Raw genomic sequence first — 12979 nt, forward strand, 5'->3', positions numbered from 1 at the left:
CAAAATTGTGTTTTTTCTATAATTTATATTTTGATGAATTTATTTTTTTTTCCTTCCCCAATCTAGGAGGCCGCATGCTGGGCACTGAATAATCTCCTTATGTACCAAAACAGTTTACATGAGAAGATTGGAGATGAAGATGGCCAGTCAGTGGTTTAGAAAATTTCAGTTTTATTTTTAATCAATGCATATAAGATACCTTAACCATAACTTTCATTGTTAGAAATATTTTTGATGTGGGCATGTATGACTTATGTATTTTTGCATATTAGTGGTGGGTGTCCAGTAGTTTGCTCTCATGGCCTTCAATAGTTAGAGAAGGTGGTGCATATGAGAGTTATTACTGAGGGATATGGAATCAAGAGTTGTTCAGTCATTTGTGAATCATGGACGAAGGATCCTTCAGTTTTCTGGCTAATCATGTAAAACACCACATTAATTCATCTCTGATGATAGAAGTCACAGAGCCATCTGTGACTCTTCTCACTGTGGTGACTAGTCAGCAGATTGTTGGCATCAGGATTAGATTTGGTTGGAGATCCTCTCAAGCTGAGTTGCCATATCTGTGTTGACCTGTCTTCTCCTGCTGTGAAGGCGACTTGAAGCTGTCCCTTCTTTAGGGCTCAACAGGAGGCCATGCAAATCTCACCAGCATTTGTGCTCTTTGGCAGCTGCTTAAGCTCTGCTCTTTGCTCTGGGTTTCCTTTGGGTTTTTAAATAGATAAGACTTTGGAAACCTCCTTGTATAAAAATCCACTGCCAATAAGAATGACATGACAATGACACAGATGCTATTTAATCAAACATTTCCATTCTGAAACCAGCTTGCAAATAATCCCATGTTGAACAGTCTTGGTTAAGGAAGATTCAAGATGCAGTTTGTAAATTTTAGTTCCTAGCACACTTATTCTTCAATATTCATAGGAGAACTTTAAAATAAATGTTAGTAAGAGGAATATATTTATGTTCCACACTTCTAAAGTCTGCTCTGCTTCTTTACAATTTTTAAGTTTTCCTTTCTTGTTTGCAATGTCATCTTTTCTCCACTTTAACTTTTTCCTCCTATCACCTCTTTATGTATCAGATTTGTTTTCTCTCTACTGCTTATCAGTTTTTGTTTTATTTTATTTATTTTTTAATGTGTTCTTTGCTTGTCAGCTTTTGAAGAAACACAAATATTAATTTATTAACATTTAATGAACTATTTAACTATAATTCGTTCTTGAAAGAGGAGATGGTATAAGATATTGTTTTGTGCCCAGTTTACTTGTAGTTAGAGTTGTTAGATGATAGAATTTGAGCTCAGTATTCAAAAGATTACCAATGACGTTGTGACTGAATTTTTGAAAGGTTCCCAGCTCATAGGGAAGTGATGCTGTCCATGCTGATGCATTCTTCATCAAAAGAAGTTTTCCAGGCATCTGCAAATGCATTGTCAACTCTCTTAGAACAAAATGGTAAGAGGTGTACCATATTGTGTAATAGATGAAAATACATTTTGTGGTGTGTTTTATTATAAAAGCTATACATTATGAAAAATTCAAATATGTTAATACATATCTAGCTGATGTTTGGATATATTGATATGTGGGTAAAGGATAAAGAATAAAAGAAACATTTTAATGTATGTTTTTCTGGACCTCTATGTAGATACTCACCCATGACTTACACAATATATTTTATACTTTTTGCAGCAATTGAATCATGTTATACTCTTTTATAACCATATTTTATGTTTTTCTTTTTCATGGTGATAAATCTATATTCTCATTATCATTTTAATAGCTGTAGAGTTTTCCAATCTTTGCCTATAGTCTATTTAAGAACCTATCTCTTATTAATAGACTCTATTGTTTTGAATGGGAATTTTTGGAATGTATTAAAGGCACCAAAGAGTTGCTTTTTCCCTTCCATTTTCCTTTATATAATAGTCCAGTTATTTTCTTAAGAATTAAGTTTATAGAGATGTGATAGAGTGGACAGATATTCACCATTTTAGAATCTGGTAAAATTGTCCAGTATAAAATGTTTATGCTGCAGTTTTTCTTGAAAATGGTCCTTTACATGTAATTCTTGAAAGTGTTATAGCTTTCCATGATTAAGGAGAGAAAAATGGCTCCTGTACCCTGGAAAGACTCTTTAGGTTTAAGATAATAGCTCAGGCTGCTCAGATTCCTGCCCCCATAAACAGGAAATACTGCCAGAAAACCTTGGGAGAAAACTCGTCATAAAGGCATTGGGACTTGGCAGCTCTTGCAAGATATTTTTAGAGGGAGAAAAAAAAAAATGGAACAAAACACTGAAAGATTAATCTGAGTCACAGAGCAGCGTAAGCACCAGCTTTTAGTAGAGAGCCTGGGTAGAGTGAAAGAAATCAAGAAACTACCTCATGCGTGTTTCTTTATACTGTTATTTAGGTCAAGCCAAGAGGAAAATCATCTTTTCTTCTTTTTCCTCCTTTCTCACCCCATCTCTCCGATGGTGCTTTAATAAAAGGCTTGCAGTGGCAAGGGCTCTGGGAGACAGACAGGCTTGCTGGCGGGGTGATGAATCAGTAGGAGTGTCGGAGAGGAAATTGCAGTTCTCGAATCTCCCTTTTCCTTTGTGCAGTTAGAGAGGCCTGGGTAGGGATTTCACTCCGGAAAATGAGGAGAGGACTTGGCTGCTTCTGTGTGCTTCTCTTTAGAGAGGAAGCAGGTTTTATACATGTAAGCACTGTCTCATCAGTGCTGTAATTCTTAACCACTTGGGGAACTCTTTTACTATGTAAACAAAGCAGCCGTGATTTTGTGAGATTTGGACTGTTTCTTAATATGATGTCTGAGGATTAGTGAGTTTCCACCAACCTTGATGTGTTGGTTCAGAATCAGTTCTCTGCTCTTTCTGGTTCCTTCCTTCTTCAATCTTGGCCATGAGCCATGTAAAAGCTGTCCTCTTCTACTTTTGTATTGTCCGTGGTGTTCTGCTTTAGTAGAGCATTAAGAACTTGAGCAGCTTGTTCACCAACTTCCTCAGGCAACCGCTCATGGAAAGACACTTGGGAATATTGGGAGTGTAAGACTGGACATGGTTTCATAGAAAAATGACTGAAATGTCAGTCAGAAGACTGGCCCTTTCAAGGTCAAGACTCCAACATCTTGTGTGACATTTTCCATATTCAATTAATTGTTACTCTTTATTGTACTCCTTCCGTGTGCTAGACAATCCATCAGGGACTTGGGACATACCATTCCATAGAAATCCTAATGGAATTTAAGCTCTATGGGGAAGATATATAATAAGACTAACTAAAATGCAGGATATGAGGCAGTAAGAAAAATATGCAGCAAGGAAGATTTGACATGTTAGGAGTCAGAGGAGATGGAATTGTGCCTGGATAGCCCATGAAGAAGGGGACTGTTGAATCAAGACTTGCAGGAAGCTGCATATTGTTTTCTGTTTTGTTTCCCTTTTGAAGCAGATAATTTCCTGCTTAAATGGAGTGAATGAGTTCAAGTAGTATTCTGTAGGTGGCTGGTAAATGATGTAACATGTGTAAATGTCCTATAAACGCTAAAGCGACTTTACAGTGAAGTTTCTTCTCTTGGGACACATGTTAGGTACTGTCTAGGACAGTGGTTCTTAAAGTGTGGTTCATGGAGTGGCAGCATAGCCCAGGAACTGTTTAACAATGTGAGTTCTAAGGCCCTATACAGACCTACTGAAGCTTAAACTCGAGTTGGTAAACAGCAGTCTGTTATTCAACTGCCCTTCCAGGGGATTCAGATGCATACTGATATTTATGAACCACTACTCCAAAGTAGCTTTTATCTTTTAAAATATCTCCTTGCTTAGAATCTAGCCACTTTGGAAGGGTTTATGGCAACATCTGAAGTGATCAAGCAAAGTAATCCAGTCTTTACCATATTTTAATGTGTGATTTTTCTGGATATTTTCAGAAGGTCTGAGTTTTTAGGTTTTGATAGTATTTTATAATGTGCATATTATTTCGATTTCTATTGTTTTGTCATATCTTTTCTTTTCATGATTGATAACACTTTTAAAACAAAACTCAAAACTTTCTGTTTCCTTTTTTTTTCTTTTTTTTTGCCAATTCCAAAGTGTTAAATTACAGTGTATAATGTTGGAATTGACATTTATATGGAGGCTTCAAGATAATTGATACTTACATGAAAACTTCAAGGCAATGGATTTGTATTTAGTGAAGGAAGTTTATTTCACAGAGGAAAATTATTATATAATATATTGTGCTATATTAGGTATTACTGCTGGAATGTATTCTCTACTGATCGTACATGTACAATGAGTTGTCAAGCAGATCTGTGTATTTCCTAAGCTTTGGTACTGCTTTGTGAAAATAAATGTAATTATTTATGCTTCATATGCTTTCTATCCCTTTGCATGGATGCATGCATAGAAATGACACATTTATGTAGTCCCCTGGGATAATAGACAAAATAGCTCAAGGAAACCTAGCCTGATTCCACCCCTTGGCTCCCTGCCCCTCCTCCCACCAAGAACTGAGGGATGGTTATGTCTCCTCACATCCGTGACCTATTTCCAGCTCACTATGTCTAGCGTAGTGGGTGAGTGTAAGTATGGTTATTTTCTAAAGTTATTTTAAGTATTAGAATGAAATTTGCTTTTCTTATTTTGGAGAGTCTCTTATTGAAGCACTTTTTTCTGCAAAAACACTCCTTTCACATAGACTGGGAAGTGGTGATTACATTGGAATAAGTCTACTCTGTTAATAAAAATTTTAAAATCAAAACCTTAAAACCAGCACGGTGGCACATGTCTATAATCTCAGTGAGTCAGTAAGCTGAGGCAGGAGAATCTCAAGTTCAAGTGTAGCCTTAGTAACTTAGGCCCTGTCTCAAAATAAAAAAATAAAAAATGCTGGGAATATACCTTAGTGGTGGAGCACCCTGGGTTCAATCTCCAGTACAAAACAAAACAAAACAAAACAAAAAAAAAAAAGAAAAAATTTCGCCTTAACAAATAATTAATAAATGTGTTATAAAGGAGAATGAATGGGAGATAGACATTAGGGATTTTTACATTATGAATGAAATATCAGTTATATATGCTTTCATATTTGCTTTTCTAGGAATTTGGACTGTCTTAATATTACATACCTTATTCTACATAAAATATGTAATATACATACTTTATTATAAATTTATGAAAATGTGCTTTTATTTCTCTCAGTAACCTTCAATTATCTTGCAGTTAATTTTAGAAAAATTCTGTTGTCAAAAGGAATATACTTGAATGTTTTGGAGTTAATGCAGAGGCATATACATTCTCCAGAAGTGGCTGAAAGTGGCTGTAAAATGCTAAATCATCTTTTTGAAGGAAGGTAAGATAGATTTATGAAATTATGAAGAACATATAGGTAGAATGTTATTATTTCAAACATCTCCCTAAGAATGAAAGGAAAAGCATAAGACACTGTAAACAAACCTTTTGCAATATCACATCACTAATATTAGATACTTCTTTGAATATTGAAAGGAATGGCAGAGATTATGGAGATGTGCTGTTTTGTTTTTGTGCTTCATACTTGGTGTTGACTATGCTTTGAAAAATGGTAATTTTGCAACACAACTTAAAACAGTTTTTCAAATTATTACATAAAAGATGCAAAAGAAAAAATCAGGATGCAACTTCCAATTTATTGCATTTTCATCCTTCATTTGAATGAACTTTTCTTGTGTTTCTGCTTTCATTCTGTAGCTATGGAAGCTTTTTAGTCACACCTAGATCAAGTTCAGTAACGTTAAAACTGTCTGATTAGTGGTACAGCAGAGAGAAGATCTTTCTCTCTGGGATGGCTGATGTGTGTGTGGGGGGACTGTTGTCTTTAAAGAATAAAAGGTTTAAAACACTGAATCTGAATTACATGCAGAGATGCCCACTGCAGGAGATGCTGAGGGTCTTTTTTCATTTTATTAAGCTAAAAAGTGTAAGATAATTTTGGTATTGTCTGAGTAAATATTAAATGAAAAAAATCTGTATTGGAAACTGTCATATGTAAAAGAAATAAATGACACAGATATTGCAGTAAAAACTGATTTGCTTGTCTTAGCCACTAATTTGAACCAACTATGTGATTGCTAAACTTCAGGTTCCTCATCTGTTAAAAGGGATCATAATAACAACCTTGTAAGTTGTTTATAATGTAAGGATTAGGTAAATTGACTTGATAAAGGGATTAAAATAATACTTTGTGCATTTCAAGCACTCAGTAAGTCATAAGTATTATGACTACTATAATTAAATATGAATAAATGAAGTGCATATAGCTTGATAAACTGCAGGTAAGAACATACATAGACTTATAATAAATGGAGTTATATTGTTTTTAACCCAAGTTGAGCTATTCTACTTATTTGTGCAAATCATATTTCATTATTTAAATGTGGCTTTTAAACACTTAAATTAAAATCTTATTGTAAATGTTGATTTTTATGGTGCTAGAACTGTACGAACCTTCATAAATGGGGCAAAAAGTTTTATAAAATAGTCACCCCTCATGGTTTAGGATTATGTGGGCTCTGAGCAAGCCAATTCTTATTTCTGTTTTTTCACATGGAAATGTGTACAGTTCCAGTCCTGGAGATTTTGAAGTTAACTATGACGATGTGGTGCCTCCCAAAACACTGTTTAACTGGGGAGACTGACATATAAGGGGAGGAATACATTACAGTGTGTTACGACTGCAAAGGCAGAGATGTGTAAGACAGTGGTAAGAGAGGGGGAGCCCAGCTGGCATTACCAAAGGAGAGAAGGCTCCAAGGAAGGGGTGCTTTCTAAATGAGACTTCAAGGTGAAAGAGAGGAAATACATCTCAGTGACTGTGGAATCATGCAAAGTAAGGACATGGTTTGATACTCATGAGTTTTAGTTAACCTGGCATGTGCAAAGCAGAGTGCCTTATGAAAGTTCTGAGTACCTACTGAGATCTAGTCAAGTGGCATTTGCTCATTGGTAAAGAAGAAATAGTGTAACTAATTTAGTGAAGGAATAGTGTAAATACTTTAGTGAAACCAAGACTCTAATACAAACTAAACTAATTAAGAATACCATATAAGAAGGCCAATGCTGTTAATATGAAAGAGGCAACTTGGTATGATGGGAAAGGCTCTCAGTGTCAGACCAGGCCAGGTACTGACTTGACTGTCACTTTCTAATCTCCAACCACCTTAGTTCTTGATCTGGAAAATAGGGGTAATAACACCTCCATTTCAGGGTTGATTACAGTGACCCATATGTAGATCAGAAGAAAAGTGTTAGTTTTACAAAACTTAATTAAAAAATCCCTGGGTTACCGTGAATTCTGCTTCTTGAGGACAGTTTTTAATTGAACACTCGTTCAATTGAATTATGTATGTTCATACCACTGAATTCAAATCATCTTTCAGATAGTCTTTCCTGGTAAAATATATTGATTCTGTTTTTCTGCATGCGTTTCGATTTGGTGTTTGTATAATTGAATCAGATTGTACTTTTAGTAAACATGTCAATTTTATGTCTCCAGTAACACGTCCCTGGATACAATGGCAGCAGTGGTTCCCAAAATAATAACAGTTATGCAAAGTCATGAGACGTCTTTATCAGTGCAGCTGGAGGCACTTCGAGCTATTTTACATTTTATAGTACCAGGTAAGTTACAAAACTGATTGTTGGAAGAGACAGCGGTTTAAATGGGATTTTGACTTTTCATGAAATCCCAATCTAGGCAAAAGTTAAAGGATGATTTTCTGTCAAGCCAAAATAAAAACAGGATAATGATAATGTAGAACAGTCACTTTGATTAATTTATAAGAAAACCTCTTTATAATTCACTGTTGTTGATGCTTTTTTGTTTGTTTGTTTTGTTTTTCTGTAGTGCTGTGGATTGAACCCTGGACCTCGCGCATGCTTGGCAAATGCTCTACTACTGAGGCAAATGCCTCAGAAAAATGTGGAGCTTTCTATCTCTAAGGGGGTGGGGGGTATGTTCATTTCTGATAGTTCTTTTCTATTTCTCTTGCCATCATCCAAGTTCAAGCTTGGGCCTCTTTTTAAACTTTTCCTGAACTAATAGTAGCTAACTTTCATACCTCCCCTTTTGCTTTATTTCAGTCCTTCTTTTCCTTGGTGTTTGAATGAATTTTTCTGCAATGTGCCCTTGTAACTTTTACTCATTAACCTCAATGGTTTCTACCCTCTGTCCCCTTTTATCTCCTACTGACATCTGTTCTTACCTTATTTGTCCTGCCAAGCCCACTGAAGATACCAGCTCCTGCATTCTTTCAGCATATATTTATTAAGTGCCTTTTATGTTCTGAAAACTGTGATGCTGTTTTGGTTCAAAAGATGAATGACAGAAAAGCATGCTGGTATTATAGGAGCATGTGGTATTATAGATGGGGCATGTGAATAGTTAATCGCAAGACAGTGTGAGAGTGGCTATCACAGATAAATATGTAAAAGATTATAAGACTATTGATGGAGGCACATATAATTTATTTTAAAAAGTAGGCTAGAGATTTTGATATTCAAAACTGAAGGGTAATTATGATAATTAAAATCGAGGGCTAGCCTGGTAGAAAGGATGAGAAGACTTTTCAAGCAAAAGAAAGTTCACATGGTGTGGGAGGAGTGAGGAGAAGGAAGAGAGGAGTGCTTGGGTATCAGTGTGGAAAAACAGAAGGAGGCCAGAAATGAAGGATGTTGCATACAAGGCTGAGAAATTTGTGCTTTTTTATGAAAGTTCAAATGTATTAAAGGTGCTTAAAAATTGCAACGTTGTGGTCACGTTTGCAATTTTTAGCAATAGCACTATGGTATAGAGGATGATTAGCAGGGAGAGAGACTAAGTAGGGGATTTGGATTGGAGGTTGTTGCTAGTCAAGTGGATGAAGAGGGCAGTGGAAAGACAGGATGTATTTAAAACATGGTTGGTGATTTATTTGACATGATGTTGTGACTACTAAACAGGAAATGAATCTGATAAATTTATTTATTTAGGAAAGAGAGAGTTCAGGGATATGAAAACTGTATTAAAATGTACTCATTTACCACTAATGACAATAATTATACCTAACAATATAGAGGACTTAAAAAAAATCAGGCATTATTTGAAGTCTATATATATATTCCTTTAATTCTCATGGCAACCCACAAAACAGATGAGTTATTTTTGTCATCATTTTCTCCTCCTCCATAGAGGTATAGATATTTTTAAGGTCACATTATATATAATGGAGCCTGATTTCAATTTATGGAGCCTGACTCCAGAGTCGTCTGCATTGAGTTTGCGTTTGTGTAACCATGGCTGTTGAACAACTGCTGTATCTGAGGCACTGTGTTTGGAACCCTTGAAGTCTGGAAGTGATGAAGTTGTGGATCCTGCCCTCATTTATTGAGCTTACAGTTCACACAACTCAAAGTACTGTTATATGGAAAGAAAACTATATCCTGAATATTAGGACCTCAAGGGACAGAACGAAGACCAGAGATGAAAGTTATGGGAATGTTCATTTGGTCATAATATCGGAAAGATGTTTGATATGACTCATTACATGTGGCAGGAGTTTTTACAATTTACCAGACCTGTTTTTAGTATTCACACCTGCTCCTGGGTATGGGCAGCCTCAAAATTAACATCATCTCTGTCGCTGAAAATGAGACACAGGGAGTTTAAGGGACTTTCCTCTTACATGGAGCTGTAGTGAATGTCAGACCCTGTTGCAATAAATTTTAAATGAAGAATCAGAGTTCCAGGAGGGTGGGTACCCTGCCTACCTTTTTCACTGTGGTATTCTCAGCATGTAGTAAAATCCCAGGCATGTAGTGGTCACTCATTAGGTGTATTTATTAGGTGAAAGAAAAACTATATGCAGTCATTTATAATTTGTACTTAAAAATTAATAAAATTGAACAATTATGGTTAATTCTTTATTAATAATTATATTCAGGCTTGAGAAAATATTCTTTCATCATAATTTTACTAATATAGTATATAACAGTTTTTTTGGCTGTTTTTCAATAGTTTTGAAATAGTTCAGCTACATTGTAGCTTAATAAGATGTACGTTTTCTTTAAATAACTTTCATTGTGCCATCTTTAGAAGACTTCTAATTAAATGGCATGCTCTCTACAATCATAATCCTGACACTCAAATCTTTTTTCCACTATTACTCAGCTGTTTTTATTGTATGCTCCTTTTCATATCTCACCTTTTTATATTGTCTGAATAACATTGAGATGTTCTCAAGTTCCCCATCATTGCATGAAAATCTTCTAAAATCTTTTATTTTATTTATTTACTTATTTATTTTTTACAGACTGCATTTTGATTCTTTGTACACAAATATGGTACATCATTTCATTTCTATGGTTGTACTTCATACCATTTGTGTATTCATACATGTACATAGGGTAATGATGTCTGTCTCATTCCATGATTTTTTATACCTCCTCATTTCCTTCTACATAATCTAAAGTTCCTCCATTCTTCTCTCACTCCCCACCCCCCACCCCCATTATATATCATCATCCACTTATCAAGGAAAACATTCGACCTTTGGTTTTCTTGGGATTGGCTTATTTTACTTAGCATGGTATTCTCCAACTCCATCCATTTACCTGCAAATACCATAATATTCTTCTTCTTTATGGCTGAATAATATTCCATTGTGTATATATACCACAGTTTCTTTATCCATTCCTCTGTTGAAGGGCATCTAGTTTGGTTCCACAATCTAGTTATTGTGGATTGAGCTGCTATAAACATTGATGTGGCTGCATTACTGTAGTATGCTGATTTTAAGTGCTTTGGGTATAAACCGAGGAGTGAGATAACTGGGTCAAAAGGTGGGTCCATTCTAAGTTTTCTGAGGTTTCTCCATACTGCTTTTCAGAGTGGCTGCACCAATTTGCAACTCCACCAGCAATATAAGAGTGTGCCTTTTTCCCCACATCCACGCCATCTTAACCACAGTCTACTCCTGCAAAAAGGAGATTGTTTACTATATAAAATTCCTCCACCATAAGTAACTTACTGTTATTTTAATTTTTATAAACATCCATATTCATTGTATTTATTTTATATCCACTGATGAACTATTTTTAGAGATTCCTGAAAGCTCGGTGTTAGTTCTTTGATAAGGAATTATTTACTAGAAAAAAGCACGGCATACGTATTGTTGGGTAAATTATGATAATTTTTAATAATTGGTGATTTGTTCAGTGTATGTATATATTTCTTTGTTCTTGCATTTAGGCATGTCAGAAGAATCCAGTGATGAATCTCAGCATAAGCTAAATATGGTTAAAAAACTGTGTTTCAAGAATGATATTCACAAACTGGTCCTAGCAGCTTTGAACAGGGTATGTTGAATGTAGATTTTCTGTCTTTATACTATTAACTAGAATGCTAAATTTGGGAAACTAGGGGACTGTGTCAAAGTTTTCCACCCTCTGTTTATCATGATAGTAGCAAGTCATATGGTTAGTATGTAAGGTGACAATAAGGATGTGGGGGGTGACAAGATGAATACTAAGCACAGTACAGCTAAGGTACATGTACTGTCAACTATGGACTTGACAAACTTCTTTTGATTGCCGGTAACAATTTGCTCAATCAGAAAGACAACCAAAGACTTCAATATGCAGATAAGTTTCATGAGTGATGCTGAGAATCATGGCTGCTGTTCTTGTTCTTTTCCCTCTGGCTGTTCACCTTTCTTTTATGGTCTTAGGTAAAAAGTTCAGCCTACAAAGATATTTGAGGCAAAACATTAAAATCTCCTTTGATTCCAGACTCGTTTTCATTGCTTTCTAAGGAGAGAGAATCTTTGAAGTGGTTTGGCATGCTTTGTTTCTTCCTGTTTTTAGGTATTTCCATATCAATGTACATTTGTGCTGTATGTTATGATTCGAATATCAACAAATCATGCTAAGTACAAAAAGGAGTGAAATTACATTTATATTATGCAATGCAAAATGTATTGATGGAATTAAGGTTATTTGGAAGTTTACCATAAAGATATGAGTAACAATTTAAAGAATGATTAGTGTTAATGTTATTATGACAGGAAGATAGTACTCAGAGTAATTTATGGAAAGGATTCCTTGTAGTTTGGCATACTTCGATAAATGTTGTGAATTAATTAGAGTAACCTCCAGATTGCCCTTAAAAATTCAATTTAAACTGAACTTTATATTGTAATTGTCTGTGATATGTGAGTCATTTTTACTCAAACCTTAATGAGATTCTTAAATATAGCAAGAATATATGGTATAATGGGTTAAATTTAATTTGAAAATTTTTATTGAAAATAAGCATTTTCCGTATTTATAGGAAGGAACAGATCTAGGCATTGGGAAGACAAAAGTTATTTTTCTCCATGCCTTTCTGTTGGGATCTCCTAATCTGACTGAGGAAATAATAACCACACTTAAAACCATTTGGTCTGTATTAGCACTTGTAAAGCATACTAGTTTGTGGACCTTTTCTAAGAACCTGGAGGTGGAAGTGGTTTTATTTATGGCAAGTGTTGGTAGAAGCAAAGGCACTAGAAAAACCTTACAGATAGCTCTGATTCCAGTTAGCCAGGCTTTTCTCAGGCCATCGTGTATGCATGTGATGTAGTAGAGGAAGTCAGGAGTCCAAGAAAACCAGTATGTACTATGATGTGGAGAAAGCTGCTCATCTCCAAGCCTTATGTTCTTTTGCTAAGTCCTAGGAGAAGTGATTGAGAACTGCTTTTTCCCCTAGTGTCAACATCTGAGTAATAATACAGAGACATAGCATGTCACTCAATGATGATTGTTACTTTGGGGTGGACAGTTAAGATCATGGGGAAATAAAAGTGATATTTTATTTTAAAAATCTCTCCAATATTATTCCCCTGATCCTTTACCAGGACTGAGAAAGGAGAATATAAAAGATGATAGTAAGTCATTCCTGTAGCTCTCAAATTCT

General features: G+C 35.2%; 1 protein-coding gene across 1 annotated transcript in view; it reads left to right on the forward strand.

Annotated features, from left to right (window-relative positions):
- The window catches only part of Lrrk2 (leucine rich repeat kinase 2), a 137851-nt gene that overhangs the window by 34143 nt on the left and 90729 nt on the right, over positions 1–12979 (forward strand). Inside the window, 5 exon segments of the mRNA XM_047549523.1 lie at positions 67–146; positions 1351–1457; positions 5233–5362; positions 7544–7668; positions 11276–11382. Coding sequence (XP_047405479.1) covers positions 67–146; positions 1351–1457; positions 5233–5362; positions 7544–7668; positions 11276–11382 — 549 coding nt within the window.

The sequence above is a fragment of the Sciurus carolinensis genome, chromosome 4 (genome assembly GCF_902686445.1).
Source record: "Sciurus carolinensis chromosome 4, mSciCar1.2, whole genome shotgun sequence".
Classification (NCBI taxonomy): domain Eukaryota; kingdom Metazoa; phylum Chordata; class Mammalia; order Rodentia; family Sciuridae; genus Sciurus; species Sciurus carolinensis.